General features: G+C 37.9%; 1 protein-coding gene across 3 annotated transcripts in view; it reads right to left on the minus strand.

The window, feature by feature from the left end:
* SHQ1 (SHQ1, H/ACA ribonucleoprotein assembly factor) overlaps positions 1 to 20,619 on the minus strand; it is a 99,575-nt gene that overhangs the window by 58,879 nt on the left and 20,077 nt on the right. For all 3 annotated transcript variants that reach the window (XM_001141951.8, XM_063806013.1, XM_009445863.5), the window contains 4 exons: positions 16,357 to 16,484; positions 9,160 to 9,314; positions 7,280 to 7,333; positions 4,593 to 4,716 (listed from right to left, as the gene is read on the minus strand). In XM_001141951.8, the coding sequence (XP_001141951.2) occupies positions 4,593 to 4,716; positions 7,280 to 7,333; positions 9,160 to 9,314; positions 16,357 to 16,484 (461 nt within the window). The remainder of the gene's footprint in view (positions 1 to 4,592; positions 4,717 to 7,279; positions 7,334 to 9,159; positions 9,315 to 16,356; positions 16,485 to 20,619) is intronic.

A 20,619-nucleotide genomic window follows, 5' to 3' on the forward strand; every position in this document is an offset into this window, starting at 1 on the left:
AAAATTTAGAAAACTGTCCAAATATTAATAGAAATCATGTTTTCCACAAAATGGTGGATAAATTCAAATTTGAAACTTGGTAGTATGGTGGTAAAGAGTCCAGACTTAAGGAAAAAAAAAGACTTTGTCTAAAGGAAAATCACAACATGTACAAAAATAGGGAAGACAGTATCATGAATCCCACATACTCATCACCCAGGCAGCAATCAACTTGTAGCCAACCTTGTTTCAGCTACACCCCACCCACTTTCCCACAACCCACTCTGGACTATTTTGAAGCAAATTCCAGGCTTCATATAATTTCATTTATAACTATTTCAATATATATAAGTGCACAGACTCTAAGTTACACAGATCTGGAGTCAAATCTAGGCTCTCCCACCTACTAGCCGTAAGACCCTGGGCCACTGACTTCACTTCTTTGAGCCTGTCTTCTATTTGCCAAATGGGGATAGTAATGCCTGCTTCACAGGACTGCAATATGAGCAAAATGAGATATGGTATCTAAAGAACTGAACCTAGCGCTGGCACACAGAAGGTAGCTAACACACGCAGCTGTGGTTATTATTAACAAACTAGCCAAACCAGAGCTACCTCTATTTAAATTATGGGGTGTCCGAACAAACGAGCCTCTTCAGTGGCAATAATGGCATCCCTGTGCCATCCACCTGTACATATTATTAACACATCAGGACAGAACTCTGACTCTTTTCTAATGAGGCTCACAAAGAAAATAACTGGTATCAAGTATCCCTTTATTTTAAAGAGATGCTAACCTCTCTATGCTGAACTTGTAGAGAGAGAAACTAAAAATGATTTGTAATTCATTCACCAAATATTCACCTTCAGGAGCTTAAGAGTAAAGAGGTCCAGAAAAAATGTCCACGGATAAAGGTGGTGTGGGTGCAGGAAGGAGGTGCTTTTCTGTTACCTTAAACCAAGAGAAAAGGGGTTTTAAGAGGCCCTAAGAGAGTACAACCTGCTTACCCTGGAAATTTTAACCGTAGATACCAACTGGAGAGTACAAAGACTGGTGTCTGGCTTCCATTAAGAAGCAGGACAGAGCAACATGGGGTGGCCGAGTGGAGGTAAGTGGTATGTCCTGCCAAAGTGAAAGGGGTCCTCCTCCCTGCCGCTGGTCACCCACCCTCAGGCAGGTCCCAGCTGGGGAAGGGAAGAATTTCTTTTGTAATGAAGTTCAAAGTGGACATTTTAAGCACTGAAATTAGACTCCTCTTGTGACTAGAAGTGGTAAAAGAACTTTTTTAAAATCTAAAGTGATAGAAAAAGTTATAGGATATATATTATAGGAGACAAATATATGATATGATATATATAGGATATATATTCCATCCAAGAAGAAGGAAAAAAAAAGAACCCACAGAATGAGCTCAAAGGGGGAAGTGAAAGCAAAAATTAAGTTGATGTTTCTCTTCCATCCCATCCCATCCTACCCTTCTAATGGAAGTAAAGTAAGGAATACCTTCTATACGTTAATAAGATGTAGACAATACACTCACTAAATTACATAAATAATGTATGATCAAGTATTAAACTACGACTTGTCACTTCTAAAATGAATAACTCTTCTGAGTGGGCCAGGTGCGGTGGCTCACACCTGTAATCCCAGCACTTTGGGAAGCCAAGGCAGGCAGATCACTTGAGGCCAGGAGTTCCAGACCAGCCTGGTCAACACGGCAAAACCCCGCCTCTCCTAAACATACAAATATTAGCCAGGCGTGGTGGTGCATGTCTGTAATCCCAGCTACTTGGGAGGCTGGGGCATGAGAATTTCTTGAACCCAGGAAGCGGAGGTTGCAGTGAGTCAAGATCGCGCCACTGTACTCCAGCCTTGGGCAACAGAGCAAAATTCTGTCTAAAGGAAAAAAAAAAAAGAATAACTCTTCTGAAGATACATTAGAAAATCTGCTTTTTCTCTTTTACTTTTATTTTTAATCGACTAACAGCAACTAAGTGATGCTCCCATGAAAAACTTTACCCATTCTTCCAAAAAGAATGGAACAGAGGCAATAAAAGTTGAAGAGACAGAGACGGGAAAAAAAAGGAGTCATGTGCCCCAAGATGACTGATCCAAGGAGAGCAAGGTCCTTTGTTAAGCACTAAAACAGTACTTAAGGGGCAAAGCAGGATTTCCTGCCCTTAAAGAGTTTGGATTAAACAGAACAGCAACCTCCAGAGATAAACATACAGTCTTCTGGAGGAGGGGAGGGAATGAGAAGAAATGCAAACCTGAAAAGAGCCAAAGGCCTAGTAAAGAATCCTTGTAAAGGCTACTGTGAAGTCACATGAGGCAAATTCCTGGCTCTTTGAAAACTCAGATCTTAGTCAATCAGTTATAATGAAATATTCTGTAGTTTCTGAAGCATTCCTACATTGGTTTTGAAAGCTCATTCCATTTAAGATCAATCCTTCTTTGGAGCCAGGGTTATTCATTACTTTCAACTATGGAACACTATACTGACCTTTATAATAAAAAGTGTGAACACTGTGACTGCATTTTGAATTATAAGTAGGCATGAATTCATTCTTAGAAAACACTAAATGCCAAACCAGAGCTACCTTTATTTAAATTATGGGGTGTTCAAACAAATGAGCCTCTTCAGCGGCAATAATGGCATCCCCGTGCCATCCACCTGTACAAAGACAGGTGACGATTCTCATCCAGAACATGTCATCTCCACAGCTTCTGGCACAAATTCTAGACAACCCAGCCCTCAGTTTTAGCACTAACTAGCCACAACCCAAATTAGTCACAGAACACACTGTACATGGTACATAGAGGGTTCAGGTTCATTTTTAGCAGAGGCCTCCAGTGTATTACTTCAAGTTTTATGTTACTATCATAACACAGCTGATAAAACTATTTCTTGTCAGAGTGATAATGAATAAAAATTAAGTCTCAATTTCAATTCTGACCTACTAAAACTGTTTGGGTAATTGATTCCTGTGTAAGTCAAGGCAATCGAATTTATTTTTGGTTATGCAATCATAGAACTGATTACTTTTCCAATGAAAGTCAAAAGAACTAGATTACTTCCCAGAATAAAAAGTAACAAGCAATAGTCTGTATATGTGAGTGAGAGTGAGAGTGTGTGAGTGTGTGTGCAAACAGGCATGTGGAGGTTTTGCCAATTCTCCATCTGGAAGCCATGATATAACAGGATAATCGCAAACTGCATTCTCACTGGTTTAAGTCCATGAATAATGCCCAGATAATCTAGCATGACTTAAAAAAGAAATGAATTGTGACGTGTAACTGAGGCTCACACAGTCATTTATAGTAGATTGATTTTCCAAGGTACTTTTAGCAATTCAAAAAATATCTTAGATGGAAGGCAAGAAGAAATAACACATGAAAAAACAAAGCAGTTTGTTTCCCACTGTTAAGTTAAAGAAGATAGATTTCTCAATGATAGCTCTTTCATCCTATAATCAACAATCCTTCAAAATAAAATACAGCTAGTCTAAACCAACTGGATGAATAAAAAGGCATCTTTCATCTAACCATGATTCATTTTTACAATTACTGTCTACTTTAAAATAATCTACTTCAAACATGATTTTCTTCCCCCATCCCCACCACCAGGGCAAGAAGACTACAGGTTACACAGAAAGCGAAGTACACTTCCAGGTGAGACAAAACATTTGAGATGCGATTCTCTTCTTTAGGCCAGTGAAGTCACCTGGAGGTAGAAGGAAGAACTTCCTTTCTTTCCCCTTCTTATTCTGAAGTCTGAAAACCAAGCTCCCAGAAACACTTTTATCTAAGGGCAAAGGAATGATGAGTCTCCCCAGGGGGAGAATATAAGAAATGACCATAAAGTACTAAAAGTGACTTTTAAATAAATGTGCCAGAACTAATACATACAAATGGATGTTGCCCCCTTCAAAGTCATTATCTTGGAAATTATATACTTATTCTAATGATGATACTATGGGCACTTTGGAATTTGTTTCAGAGCCCAGAATTTTCCACATCCTTAAAGCTAACGAGTGTTTGTCTTTTCAGGTTGAATTTAGCAAGTCAAAAGTGCTCAGAGTAGCTGAGCTTTTTGTTGGAAAATCTTTCTTGACATGCCGAATCTAGGTTACATGTCCCCTCCTAAACGATCCCTGGACTTCTCCCAGCAGAGTACTTTTCACTCTCTCTTTGGAATTGCTAACTTACCCATCATCTGTCTGACAAAACTGTAAACTTCAACAGAGCAGGGAACTTTTCTGCCTTCTTTATTATTAGACCCACAGTCCCACCATAGAGCCTAGAAGATTATAGGCAGCCAAGAAATACTGAATGATGCAAGCTATTATAATGTAAAACGGTTTGCAATACTGTGTGTGCCTTCTGTTTACCTTCCTTACTCCTCTCGGAAAAGAGTCTTTATTATGCCTCTATGCAATTACTTACCTACATATATCTTATACACAGGAATTTTATACTTTAAAAGTGGTTGGATTCATTTTTCATTACTTATTTATATATAGAAAAAAAGCAAAAATCATTATTATATCTTCACAGACTAAAAACTTACAACTTTTTCCCTCCCAAATTTGCAAGTACAATAATATCTTACCCAGTTGCAATATCTTTATAGTGTCCCTGTAGGCCTTCATCACCAGCTTGAAATGGCGATAGAGTGGGTAACACAACACCCTTCTTCCAAAAGACACCATGATATCATGAACGTTAGTCCAAGTCTGTGAAGTGTCATTTTAATAAGCAGTCATTTCCACAAAATGTTACACAAACAAAAGTACACAATGAAATAGGAAGCTTTTCTCATTTAAAAGCTGCAAGTTCGGATCATTGTGAAGCCAAGTAGAAGAGAAACATAAAACCATGAAATAAGATTCTTTTTGTATACTTTACAATAAAACAGAATCTTAGTTTTTGTAATTTCTCACACTATCAATACATCACAAATGTCACAAGAAAGCTTTTAAATAAAGTCCTAAAGATTACAAATAAGAATCTAAAACACATGGCATTAACAAAATACAGATGCACATAAAGGACATTTTAATATAATTTACATTTCATGTTTTTGTCAGCTAAGGCTATTCAAGATGGCACAGATCAAAAATGTAGAACTCACCGGGAGTGGTGGCTCATGCCTGTAAAGCACTTTGGGACTCCAGGCGGGTGGATCACCTGAGGTCAGGAGTTCGAGACCTCCCTGGCCAACGTGGCAAAACCCCGTCTCTATTAAAAATACAAAAATTAGCCAGGTGTGGCGACAGGCACCTGTAATCCCAGCTACTCAAGAGGGTGAAGCAGAGAATAGCTCGATCCTGGGAGGCAGAGGCTGCAGTGAGTCAAGATTGCGCTACTGCACTCCAGCCTGGACAATAGAGTGAGACTCCATCTCAAAAAAAAAAAAAAAAAAAAAAGGCCGGGCGCGGTGGCTCATGCCTGTGATCTCAGCAATTTGGGAGGCCGACGGGCGGACCACAAGGCCGGAGAACGAGACCATCCTGGCTAACATGATGAAACCCCGTCTCTACTAAAAATACAAAATTAGCCGGGCGTGGTGGCAGGTGCCTGTAGTCCCAGCTACTCGGGAAGCTAAGGCAGGAGAATGGCGTGAACCCAGGAGGCGGAGCTTGCAGTGAGCCAAGATCGCGCCACTGCACTCCAGCCTAGGTGACAGAGCAAGACACCGTCTCAAAAAAAAAAAAAAAATACACAGAACTCTTTAGTAAAGTATGTTCAGTTTCCTCTCCTCTTTTTCTTTTTTTTTTTTTTTTTGCACTGGACATGGGTAATACAAGACATTTACTTGAGTAATTTGCTTTTGCTTATCAAACTGATTTCTAGGAAAAAAGTTGTTGTATCTTGAACGGTATCAAACTGATAACATTAGCAATTCAAAACTTATAAAAACACTAGACAAAAGAAAATTTCCACAAAATTGTTTTTTGATAAACAAAGTATAAAAAATGTAAACCATATGTAAAATTTAAAATTAAAACCAAGGGAGAAAGATAATTTACATGTACATTAATCCTTAAAACTATGAGAAATCTGATTAAGAACACTTAGTATTTGACATAATTTAAAGAGAATTAGGAACTTAAAAATCATAAATAGGTGAATTTTCACGTAGATTTTTAATAACTATACTACAAAATTATCCAGTCACCAACTACTTTCAACATATTAATAAATGCTAACACAGAAACCGATTCCTCTATTATATGCTGATCATGGCAACATGAGGAACTCCAATGAAGCCTAGAGAGCAGCACTTTTCGTCTTCAATATGCATACAAACTCCCTAGAGATCTTGCTACAAATCCTGGTTCTGATTCAGTGAGTGTGAGGTGGGACTGAAATTCTGTCTTTCTAATGAGCTCCCAGCTGAAGCTGCTGGTCAGGTTGTTGGTCCTTGAATCATTTTTGGAGTAGTAAGATTCTATATGAAGTAAGTGTTTCAGTTCCTGTTTACATCTTACCTATTATTTCAACAAAGTGACGTCAATGAAACAACCTTGATTTTACAACTTAAAAAATACTGGTTGTTTTAACTGATGATATAATCTCGATACTTTTTTAAAGTTTCTGCTTTTAATTACTGTTTTGATGCACAAGTTTGTTAAAAACTCACAAATTTAAAGATATTATCTTTGGTATTTTTGGTGAGACCTGCACAACTATTTTTCAGAAAACAGAAACATTACTACTATACTAAAAGAGTTATCAAATGTAACCAGACTACATTTGAATTGTAGGACCTAAGATAAGAGATTTAAGCTATATGATCTAAGTTTCCTCACCTGTAAAACCTGCAATACTTACCTCACAGACATACTGAGAACAGGTGAAGTTTTTTTACATATACACATATATATAAAAAAGATATAAAAAACATTATTTTTCGTGTGTGTGTGTGTGTGTGTGTGTGTGTTCTTAGCATAGACCCTGACAGTCACTTATCACCTAGGTTTGCTTCCATCTCTGAGTTTCAGGCTCCAGTACATGCCAACTTACAAACACACCTCTCACTCTGCCCCCACATTCTTTCCCAACAAACCATGTCTCCACCCTCTCTCCAAAGTGTGTTTCCCTCCCCCAGCTTCCAGAATACTCTACCTGGTTCATTATCAGAATTTTATTAAAAAGATGGAAAACATACTTGTACAATAGAGCTTCTACTTTTAAAAATTCAAGGAATTGCTTGAATTACACCAAATGATGTAAAAACAACAAAAATAACTTCCTGAACAACAAACTCTAAACCATTGCAACTGGAAATCATACCTCAAACCAGCATAGTGTTGGACTCAGTTTCCTGATATTCCATGCAGATTCAACCTTTATTTGTTTTGGAGAAAAGAATACCATCACATTAGAGGTGAAGTCATTTAAATAGACCAAACAAATCCATTTATTCAACCAGTGTCTGAGGATCACTGACATATGAGAACTAAGAAGTGTTCACGACTATAGAAAAATAATTATTTTGCTGATACAGAGACTACCAGTGGGAAGTTTCTGTTTACTCTCCTTGGGATTTTCGAAAATAAAACTTTTCTACTGATAAGAGTACCAGAACACAAGAGCAAATAACCAGGGGTTTTGAAACTAAAAGTTAAAGCAAAGTAATCCCTGCTCAATTTCTGTCCTTTTTCCACTAAGTTACATGCCTCCCAAACAATCCATAAATAATCTATCAAAGGAATCAAAGATAATGTTGAAGTATTAACTGTGGCACTTAAGAAGCTGCTAGAAAATTTGATCTTTCAGAGAATGCTGGTGAGAATAAGTAAATGCTAGAGAAGGTCTCAAGTTGTAAGACTTCATGATTTCAAATACACAAATAAAAGAATTAAAAATGGTAAATTTTTTCAAATATACCTAAACACTCATCTTTTCAAGATTTAATATGAAGCATTTTTTGGTCAAAGAAAACATTTTCTCCAATTACAGTATCTTTAAAAGATAAGTGAAAACAAGAAGTATTTTCAGATATATTATGCCCTTAACACACTAAATTAATAGTCATCTTGGAGTCAGACACAAACGTCAAGAGTCACCCTAGAAATTTTCAGAATCATGACAACAAAAAAAATTGGTACATAGAAAATCCTAACTCTAATACCATCCTAGTGCTATAATGTCAAGTGAAAAAAGCAGGTTAAATAGTATACACGTTAGGACCTAAGGTAAATACACACAATATGGACACACGCGCACACTGAAAGAAGATTGGAAATAGATACATCGCCATGTAACAGCGGTTATATTTCTGATGACTGAAATTACAGAAAATCTTAATTATTTTCTTCATGTGTATATTTTCCTTCATATGTGAATTATTTGTGTAATTCAAAAAAGGAAAGCTATGCTCAGATCAAAAATAACCTTTTGAGCAAGGACAATTATAAACAGCTGCAGGGCCACACTAACTAGAAAGGCTGTTTTTTTTGGTTTCCAGCCTTTTTAAATATACAATCAATGGTACAGGTGAAAAGGAAGTTTAGCTCTTCATTTACAAAATCAAATATGGTTTAAGAAGAGATACAACAAAGTCTATATTATTTTTTAAAAGATGAAGAAATAATTTACAAAAGGATTTACTTTTATAATATGATCCCTTTAAATAGCAAAAAAAGATATAATTCAGGTTTTAAAAAATCTGATTTACATATAATTTTTCAGAGTACACGTACTCTATGAATTGAGGGACACTTGCAGGTAAATACTAAGATTTCTCTATTTTGTAAAATGCCATATTTTGCATCTGCTGACTTCTGGCTGAGAGAAAGAATATAAATGGGTATGGCAGTTTACCCCCTTGCCAATGTGAAGTGTCATGTGACAGAGCACTTCTCTGGCCTAAAAGAGATGAGAGCTCAGAGTAGCCTTCCTCTCTACTCTCAGTTTCACTCCCTTAAACTTCCCTACTCTGCTATTTTTGCAGAGACTAATGCCAAGAGAAAAGTGAAAAAGACCAACTAAGTAATGTATGATTGCATGTGGGTACCCATCACCACCACCACACACATGCAACTCTGCTGGGGGCATCCCCTGAATAACTAATCACCACCAGTTCTACTCTAGACAAGAAAGACTGATGCTTTAATGCAGTTTACTCAGCACAGTCATCTATGGCAACATGCACACATACATGCACTTACATTCTTCTCTCCTTCAGTGACACGGGTTTCATAGCAATATGCCAGAAGGATATCAATCAAACTGTAGCACACTTGACGACAGGCTCTCTTGTCCAGCAGATAAGATTTATTGACAAATTTTCGTAGCTGATATTTCTCTTCTTCAGAAAAAGACACTAGAAGAAAACGCATTTAAAAACTAGATGTTTCATTCAGTTTTGTAAAACTCCCAATGTGGAAGATTTGTCAAAATTAGAACTTTGATTATAGAAACTGAAATAAAAGTTCTTTCTACTTAACTATGGATATATAAATAACTTAAGTAGACTTCACAGTTTTAGTAAGAGCTATGAGTCTGCTCAAATCCTAATAGGGCTGAATAAAGAAGATTTTTCTAAATAATACCTATTCCTTAATTCCCGACCCTCCCTTTTTTGCTACACTGTTCTGTACTTAAGGCGTCTGAATGCCAGTTACTGTCTTTAAAATTAAGATAATACATTTTGACAACAGAAAGTGCTAAATAAAGCACACTGAAAATATTCATTATCCATTTTGAAAGTTCTATACCAAGAAATAGGAATACTCCCAGACATTAATCAATTAAAATTGTTAAATTTAAATTTAATTTAATTAGATTAAATTTCAATTCAAATTAATCCATTAAAATCTCATATTGTTTACCATATAAATCAAGTTTTACATATGACCACATCACATACGTTAGACTTGTGGGAAAAGATTGTTTCTTTACAACACAGTTCCTTTTTGCTTTTCTTCTTCTGCTTGGCACCTTCTCGCCTCCTGAATATTCGTCAACAGCCTCTCACACACTGAAAATTTTGTATATATCATTCCATAGTTTTCTCTAGACATGTAATCATATACAGACACACAAGCATACCTACTAGGGAGTTTATACTTCCTACACCCTCCCTCAACCCAAATAACTAGGTCATTTTTCTCCATCTAGCCCTTCTCACTCAACAATACCTCTGGCAAATCCCTAAAAGTAAACTGGTGTGTAACTAATTTTTGTAAAGGAGTATAATATTCCAAAATGTACCATGCTCTGTCCAATCACTCCCCCTACTGATGGGCACTCACTTTGCTTCTAGTTTTCTGCCACTGCTAATAATGCTGCAATAAATATCCTTATCCTATGTCCTTGGATATTAGAGGCTTTATTTCCATAAAGTAGACTCTCGAGACTGTATTGACTGGGTTAAAAAAGTATCTGTTTTAGAAAGATACTTTACTTAAAGGCTACAATAACTCTCCTTTCTCACAGTCATGAATAGAAGTTCCTCTTCCTACACATACCTCCCACCTCCCCCTGGCAAGAAATGTAATAGCTTTGTTACAATCATTTCCAGGTTAATAAATTGAGTATAGTAGGCAGAATTCTAAGATGACTTCCAATGAGTCATATCATTATGTGGGGATGGAGCTTGTGACCTGCTTCTGTCCAACAGAATACGACCAAGGCAATGGGACAGTCATTTCCATGATTATATTCCATTATTAGCAGACCAAAGCCAGGGACTCGCCTGCTAGTTTTGAAGAAATAAGATGTCACATGGTGAAGTGAGAGAGCCTGTGAGAAGGCTATGTGGCAGGGACCTGTAGAGGCCTCTAAGATCTAAGAGTGGCCCCCAGCTAACAGCCAGCAACAAAGTAGGGGCCTCAGTTCTATATCTGCAAGGAACTAAATTCTGCCAACAATCATGTGAGATTGGAAGAAGACCTTGAGCTCCAGGAAAGAACACAGCCTCCAACATCTGTTTTTTAAAAAAATATGATGGATATCTTTGGCTACAGCCTTGCAAGACCTTACACAGTGGACCCAGCTAAGCCTGGCCCAACTTCTGACTCACGGAAACTGAGATCATGAACGTACACTGTGTGAAGCTTGTGATAATTTGTTATGCAGCAAGAGAAAACTAAAACAGTGACTTATCATTGTTATTTCACTTAGTATTTCTCCAATTGCTCAACTTTAAGCACTAGTTCCTTGGTTTGTAGGCAATCTGGATTTGCACTCTTATGAGTGACCCATTCGAATGTGTTTTGTCCAGTTTTTTTCTATTGGATGGCTTGTCTTGTCAAATTAAGAATCCTGTATATTATAGATATAAACCCTAATCATCTTTCCAAAGCTACCATATCTCTACTGACTTTGTTTATGGTACCTTTTGCCATTGAAACACTTATTTTTCATGTAGTCAATATGTCCATTTTTTTTAAGACAAGATTCTGGATTTATAGCTTTAGTTAAGGTTTCCCCAATCCTTGAATTGTACATGAAGTCTCTTTAAGATTAAATTTATTATCCATTAAGTGGAGGTACAGCATCATAAACAAAGGTCCTCATCCTGGTCTTCATATTGAGTAGGCTGAGGAATAAGAGGAAGAGGAAGGGTTGGTTTTGCTATCTCAGGGGTGGCAGAGGCAAAAGAAAATCCCCATATAAGCAGACCTATGCATTTCAAACATGTTTTGTTCAAGGGTCAACTGTATTTAATTTAAAATTTACTGGATTTAATTAATAAGACAGATAAACTGAGTGTTGACTGCCTCATTGGAGGACACATCTGAAGTTCCTTAATTTAAACAAAAGCTCTCAGTTCATTTTAAGCAATTTGATTTAAGGAAATGGCATGAAGGAATATACTCACTGCAGGAAGAAAGCATACCTGACAAAATATTTTATGACTCCTTGTATTTAGCAAGAAGGTTAGAGACAGTATTCCCTTAGGTATGGTTTTTGAGATGTTCATTAATTTAGCTAATGGGAAAATGCCAGGTGTTCATGATCTCTGACTAGAGAAAAGTCTTTATATCCTAGTTGACTAATAAAGACCCCTGCTCCCACATAATTCTCAATCACAAAGTAAGCATGCCCAGAAACTATTTAGCAACATGTCAACTCACTACATATTTATGCCTTCATTTTTAAGTAATCATACCTATCGACGTTTAACCATTTATAAAAGTTGACCTAGGCAATGTAGGTTCTGACGTTACATTATCCACATGTAACTATTTCTACATTAGTCATTTTCAATAACTGTGCACAGAAGAAAAACCTACTTGAATTATTCTTCTGAATTCTTGGATACTAGGAGCTGCTAGACTTTCCCTAAAACACTTCCACCTTTTACTGAGCATTTACAAGTTCCACTGTGGCCTACTTCATTAATAACACACAAATGCATTTAAATTCTGAAATTCAAGCAAAGAAATCAGAGATGATAAATAACAATAACAACAAACCAGGAAATCACTAGAGAAACCAAAAGTCTGAGCTCCCTAAGGCCTTTTTTATTAGAGCTGTAAATCATATCACCCAAAGGGGAACTTGGGGGAAGTTTGCACACAATCAAGTCTAACCTAGCAGCAGTACTGGAAATAACTACAGATGCAGTGCCAACAATGCTTGGATGATTGCCACCATGAGTAACATTTGTCAAGCATTTGTATGACTTAGCTACACTACAAAGCAGCTTTGCTATATAGTTCACAATGTTTTGGCTAATTATACTTTTAAAAATAATCTCCAGTGAAACAAAAGTCAGCTGAACTCTCAATACATTTGAGGAGGAAACTGGTGCCCTAGCATTGAAGCAAATGGCCAAGGACCACCTCCCAACATCAAAAACCCCACCAATATGTCTGAAGGCTGCAAAGGGACTATCAAAATGAAAGATGTCTGCAAGGTAGTCACTTTTCTCTTCCAAATATTTTCTAATTTTGTTACTTTTAAATCCTCCCTTCCTCTCTAAATCCCCCTCCCAAACATCCCTCTTATCTGGGTCAACAATTAAATCACAAAGGATCTCAATGCTCTCAGAGTAACGCACATCTGTCTATTACATTGTACATTCACTGGAACCAGATCAAGAGAACCAGAAAAAACTGTGCTGCATTCAAACCTTCAGCCTAAATGGGTAGCCCTGCAGTGCTACAACTTTCAAAGTTGACACTGACAGTTATCTCTACAAACACTGAAGGGCTCACTGGTGCCAAACAGGATGTCCCTGCTAGGAAGTTCATTGACTATAAATGTTATGTGGTGTCATAACAAGCAATAACGTGCCAAGACTCTGGAGCTTCAGATTAACCACTGAAAGACAACATGGGAAATGCGGTGAGTTCATCCTCATGAAACCAGAGCTCAGGGGAAGCACAGCGTTTAACACTTCCATTTACAAGCCTTTGGGGAGGAAAATCTGGATCACTACAAAGCTGGAGAAAAGTCTCCCTGTTGTAACTCAGGGCTGTGATGAAAACGACAAGAATTACAACCAAGGGAGAAAAAGAGGGAGCAAAGTTCACCACCTAAGGCTTATCTGGAATTCAAAGCAATCTAGGTTAATATTTTATGATACAGAATGAATCAAAGGTACACCCCTCACCTGCACTGTTGTATCTGCCTGGCGACACCTGATGAGGAGGTGTTAAACAGACAACAGCCCACGCTATGACACAAAGAGGAAGAAGGCCAGAGAGGCAAAGAACAAAGAGGAAGAGGAGAAAAGGTACAGCAGCATGCACCATAGGTCAGCAGAAAACTGTGATGTTTATTTCTTGGTTTATTTCTTTTCCCCCATATTTTATCCTGGCTCAACACACTTCAATTTATTCCTCCAATTCTGAGTGCCCCAAATATTTGAAACAGGATTTTTCAAATGAGAGAGAAATCTTGTTAACAAGGAACTTTCCCTTAAAGCTTTCTAAATGTATAAAAATTGTAATTTCACAGAGAAACCATCCAACTCCTGACTCTCCTGTGACTGATTTTACTCTACAATAATAATTTCTAACATTTACAGGATTTTAAATACATCGTTTCATTCAATCTCAGGACAACTCTGAGGTAGGTACAGCATTCCACAGCAACCCAAAGGTGCAAGATCATATCGCGAGCATGTGGTGGAACAAGAAGTCCAACCCCAAGCCTACATTTAGTTTATATCTTATATTTGGTATTATTAGAAGAGACACGCTGTTCGACACAAAGCTCAAGTTCTTCTACCTTAGATCACATGTCCTTGCTATTTTTAAAGGTGGTTTTTAGAATGAATCACCATAATGGCTTTGCAGACTATGACTGTTCCTGATGCACCAGCCTGGCTATCAGTCATGGGTCAGATGAAGGGTCAGGAGGGCAGGTGGTTAAAAGGACTGAGTGGCTTGATCTCCTGCTAAAATTACACAGAGAAGACTAAGAGCATTGCTGACACAGAAAACTGGACTGAGAACAAGCTACAGTTTATCAAAGTAGAGCAAGTTAGAATTTAAATCAAAGGGAACGCCTTCTCTTGATTTTTAGGGCAACTAGCTCACCCTGGTGGACAGAGAACTCAACTACGCAACCACCAATTTTCTCCCACACCACCTCATTAAAATACTGTGCTAAAATTAGGGAAACTGACTCAAACCAGTTGATACACTTGATGATTTAAGTTTGTTCAAACTTCATGACCAGATCTACCTAGCATGTACAATTAACTATCTATATTGTGTTAGCAATCCTATACCTGAAAATTTGTCTATATATACATAATGTGAGAAGTCTCTGAAAGCTGCTTAAACTCAAATATAAAAGTCAGGATTTGTTGAAAACGACAATAAATCTATAACAAGAGTCACTATAGGCCGGGCGCGGGAGCTCACACCTGTAATCCCAGCACTTTGGGAGGCCGAGGCTGGCGGATCACAAGGTCAGGAGATCGAGACCATCCTGGCTAACAGGGTGAAACCCCGTCTCGAGTAAAAACACAAAAAATTAGCCGGGCGCAGTGGCAGGTGCCTGTAGTCCCAGCTACTTGGGAGGCTGAGGCAGGAGAATGGCGTGAAACCGGGAGGCAGAACTTGCAGTAAGCCGACATCGTGCCACTGCACTCCAGCCTGGGCGACAGAGCGAGACTCCGTCTCAAAAAAAAAAAAAAAAAAAAAAAGAGTCACTATAATGAGCTTCTGTTATGCAATAAAGCTAATCCTCTATTTTCTAAAATATTATAGTAGCAATTTTTTGATCTGGTAGAACTCACCTAAACTTTAATAAAATTTAACCATAAAAACATTTATTACAATATTTATAGATATTTACTGAGTACCTTTATATAACAGGCACTATACTAGACAGTGAAAAAATAGCAGATAACAGGCTATTGCATTGATATGCAGAAAATAAAAAAACTGTGATGCATTAGAGACCCTGTAGCTACTTCAGAATGAGTGGTCAAAGAAGGCCACTATATATATTATTTGCAACTGCAGAAAACAGGAAGTCACCCAAATGTCCACCAGTAGTAAACAGCCCAAATAACCATCAATCATGAAAAAAATATCCAACAGGATACTATGTAATCATGAAAAGCTTCAGGTAGATCTCTACATACTAATATGGAAGATGTGCAACACACACTACAAGTTGAAAACAAGGTACGAACCGGGTATACGTGAGTCTATGTGTAGACATTTCTTAAAGCAACTGTTTAGATGTGGGAATATATATTTTTAAAATATCCCCAAAATTGCTAATAGTGATTACTTCCGGGAAGAAGAACTTGGGGTGGGAAGAGTCTATATTCCATTTAATACTCTTCAGAATGTACATATATGTGTATTCTTTCCATTTAAACATTGAAATTTTATTTTTAATATGTAAATAAAAGCCAAATCAGTGTGACAGAAAACATGGGTGTTCTCTTCTAGATCTGTCTGCAAATGTTATATTTCTAATGTATAGTTTTAATATATCAATGCTACACTGCACTTAGAGAAGCTGGTAATAACATGTCCATCTAGGTCTTTTCCCACTTGGGTCTTCCCCCCCGCCCGTTACTAATACTCAAATGTCCTTACCAAAGAATGTTCATACCTCTTAAGCAGGTTATTGAGAAACTACAAATGTCCTGTGTGATAATATCCCTAAATTTAGGTTTTAAAAAATAATTAATTATAAAAGAACTCCAATGATTCTAAAGGAAACCATACTTCAGAAGAATTTTCCAACACAAATAAGCCTAATTATTTAGCGGCATTTTCCAGTCAGGGGCAAAGAAGTCATTTCCAAAATAAGCAATTCAAACTCATATTTTAACATTATAAGGCAATTACAACTATACGCTTAATAATATGGAAGGCAGTAAACGTGGTACACCGTGAGATTTTAAAATGAAACAAATTAGCCGAATTTGAGTTTCTTACCTAATGTAGCATGATTTTCTTGTTCCTGACTCTTTTCCAAAAAGGCCGTCATTTTTGAATATTTGTCAGTCCACCAAGGGTTATACTTCAAAATCTGTTCAATCGCCTCGTCTTCAAAAAAGTCAGCTCTAGGAAAAAACATTGAAAGAACTTACTATACAAGATTTCACTGGCTTTTACTTTTTAACATTTTATCTTAACTCATATTTGTACTAGAAATACAGATTTTAATTCAAAGTACATTTCAAGGAAAGACTGAACACTATATTTACTTTCTTTGTAGTTACTAACCACAAACATAAGTTATTTACCATAAAACAAAAGTAAGTATCTGACTAAAGGGATATATAACATTTCTGATCTCTCTTTTTTTTTTTTTTTAACTTTTTTTTAAAAGAGATGGGTCTCACTCTGTCATTCAGGCTAGAGTACAGTAGTAACATAATCACAGCTCACTGCAGCCTCAAACTCCTGGGGTCAAGCAATCCTCCTGTCTCAGCCTCTCAAGTAGCTATGACTACAGGCACATGCTACTGTGCCTGGCTAATTTCTATTTTTTCATAGAAACAGGGTCTTGCTTCCTTGCCCAGACAGGTCTTAAACTCTCGGCCTCAAGTGACCCTCCCACCGCAGCCTCCCAAAGTGTGATGGGATTACAGGCTTGAGCCACTGTGTCCAACCTCTGATCTCTTTAAATAGAAGGTACATAGAAGACTGGTCCTACCCTGAAGTCCCATCCCATATTCGATGATGTGAAATGAAGCAAATCTGAAGACACACTGGACTGAAATCTAGCACTTGTGCTAGGTATGCAAGTACTACAGACTTTAGTAAAATTTCAATAAAGGAAAAAATTTTTGAACTCAACCAGCAAAGAAAAACAAGCAGATGAGTAGGAAATTCAGGATACTGCATCTCCACAAAGAGGCTAAAAGGGGCTATACACACACACACACACACACACACACACACACACACACACCATTTTTGGCATGTGCACTCATATTTTCTACCAAGATACAATCTATTTTATTAAGATACTAATTTTAAAGTTCCTTAAACTACTGAAGAAGATAAAAGCAACATTTGTAGAGAACAGAAAGCTAATTTTCCTGCACTCTACATTCCTGTTTTAACTAGAAAAATAACAGCCACATTCAAAATACACCTCTCACTCTTGGAGGACACTTATTCAGAAATGATTCTATCTTGCATTCAAAGTTGGAAACTGGTATTCTTGGGAAAAGCATTAACAAGGTATAACTCATGGTGAAAATTTTATTTATATTTTAGTTAACTAGAAACTCAAGGAATTGGTTGCTTTGATACACTGAATTTTCTAACTGATAGTTTTACAACCTTATAGTTGTAAACTATAATCTTATATCAGTTTCTAACTGATAGTTTTCCGCAGCCTTCCCTTTCAACTGAGATACTGAAATCACTTAAAAATTAGAAAGATCACAGACAACTTACGGAGTTCTTTGTATGTTCCAGGCACCGCACTAAAAGCTTTGCATCCATTATTTCCTTGAATCCTCACACCATCACTATAGGCATGGGGTACTATCAATATCCTCATTTTATAAAGGTAGAAACTGAGGCTCAGAAAAGTTTTGTATCTTGGCCAAGTTCAGAGAACAAGTAAAAACCATAGCTAGGATGCAGACATACTGAACTCTTACTTCAGACTCCAAGCTCTTAACCAACATAAATATTCCATTTTTATATATGAGGAAATAAAGTACATATTAGACAAAACTGAACAGCTAATATCTTGAAATAGGAATTCTCAATAACAATTTCCAACAGGTGCACAGACATATGAGACAAGGACAAAATAGCTGCTTCATAAACTAATCCTGCTAAGCCTATTTTCTTATTAGCTATCTCTTTCTCCTTAAAGTGAAGGAACTCTTTTGAATTGAAGTTCTACTCTAAACTCATCCACAAATCAGAACGTGAGCTTTTTTCTAGGAAATGAATTTCAAAGGGATAAACAATAACAATAAATGGCTAAAATGCTAAATAAGTCACTCATTCAACAGAAAGTACTGACATTGTGCCATGTTCCATGATCCATGTTAGGCACTGGAGTTCCATTCATGACAAGACACAGACAGTCCTGGCCCTCACACAACTTACAATCCCATGGGAGAGTCAAGCAATTACAATATAGCAAAATGCTATGACATATCAGCAGTACAAGATTCTAGGGCAAAATAAATTAGAATGACAGGCAAGGACCCTGGAGGATATAATACCTAAACCAATGGTTGAATGATAATGAACAGTTAACCAGATGAAGGGGGTGGGACAGAGAATTCTGTAATGAAAAACTGGTTGGCGAAGGCTAGAAAACAAGAAGGCACATTTAAGGGAAAAAAAAGTTGAAAGAAGCTGAACATAATATAGTGGCAACCACCTTGTAAACCATGTTTAAAAAATCTCAAAGATTATCCCTACCAACTAAACACTTAAAAGCTTTTTACATAGGGGAATGACATTAGCATGGTTTAGAAACATCACTCTTATTGCAGCCTGGAAAATGATTTAAAGGGAGAAACCTGGAGAAGCAGACATAATGGTGGCCTAGGATAAGAGAGTGGCAGTGGACATGGAGAAAAGTGGATGAATCTGACCTATACGTAGATGACAGAACCCTCAGGATGCAGGGAATGAAGAGCTCCAGGAGTGAAAAATGACACTGAGAATTCTGGCCTCCACAACTCAGTGGACAACAGTGTCCTTCGTTGAGACAGGGAAGCTAACAGACATGAGTGAGAAATAACGACTCCTGCTTGGGATAGGTTGAGTATGACATGCCTTTTTTTAGGATTTACAAACAGACCCATCCAATAGGTAGGTGGACATACAAGTCTGATGCTCAAGACAGAGATATGAGAGTCATAAGCATTTAAACCAAGAAGAGGATAAAATTGCCCAGGAAGAACTGGCACAGTGAGAGAAAAGGGCCTTGGACACCACAGCGCGGAGGACACCAAAGGCAAGAGTAGAGGAGCCTATCTGAAAAGATGCTGTTTTCCTCCCCAAGGGACCATGATGAAGGGAAAAAGAAAACTGGCTTGGGAACATGGTATTTCTACCACCTCCATCCCCCTCCCCACCAAAAACACCTCCAAAATGTTTGATTATTTTGAGTAAAATTTCACTAATACAGTCCTAGTAACCTGAACTGTGGTCTATGCTTGAATTGTCCATGAATTAAGAGTTTCATGAACAAGCGCTGACGGTGACTAATGTTTTACTTTTCATAATAAATTACTTTCAAGTTTTGTCTGTTTTTTCATTTGAGATCTCAATTTTTTTTCAAGACTTTTTTTTTTTTTTTTTTGAGACAGAGTCTCACTCTGTCGCCCAGGCTGGAGTGCAGTGGCACAATCTCAGCTCACTGCAAGCTCCGCCTCCCGGGTTCACGCCATTCTCCTGCCTCAGCCTCCCGAGTAGCGGGGACTACAGGCGCCCGCCACCATGCCCAGCTAATTTTTTTGTATTTTTAGTAGAGATGGGGTTTCACCGTGTTAGCCAGGATGGTCTCAATCTCCTGACCTCATGACCCACCCCCTCAGCCTCCCAAAGTGCTGGGATTACAGGCGTGAGCCACCATGCCCCGCCTTTTTCAAGACTTTCAAGGTCACTAATTGAACAAGCATTCACTGAATGCCCTCTACGTGCATCATCAGGAAGATGAAGATCTGTAAAACTCACTTCTGCCCTTAAGGACTTCACAATTTAAGGAGAACCATGTACACAAATACAGAACATTATAAAACAATGTGGTAAAAAACAAGACAAACTGTAACAGGGGAGCACTGAGGTGGGCTTCCTAAGCCAGTCTAACAGGGTGAGTGCATGGAAGAAACAATGAGCCTAGTCTGAAGAGATAAGCAACCACTATTCAGGCAATGTGGGGTCAGGGGAAATAAATGGCAAAGGGATACCATGATAAAAGGAAATATATGAGAAGCAGTGTGGGTTGGGCGTGGTGGCTCATGTCTGTAATCCCAACACTTTGGGAGGCCAAGGCAGGTGGATCACGTGAGGTCAGGAGTTCGAGACCAGCCTGGCCAACATGGTGAAACTCCGGTCTCTATTAAAAATACAAGTTAGCTGGGCATGGTGGTGCACACCTGTAATCTAAGCTACTCAGGAGGCTGAGGCGGGAGAATGACTTGAACCCGGGAGGCAGAGGCTGTGGTGAGCCAAGATCGCACCACTGCACTCCAGCCTGGGCGACAGAGC

This window comes from Pan troglodytes, chromosome 2 (assembly GCF_028858775.2).
Source record: "Pan troglodytes isolate AG18354 chromosome 2, NHGRI_mPanTro3-v2.0_pri, whole genome shotgun sequence".
NCBI classification, from domain to species: Eukaryota; Metazoa; Chordata; class Mammalia; order Primates; family Hominidae; genus Pan; species Pan troglodytes.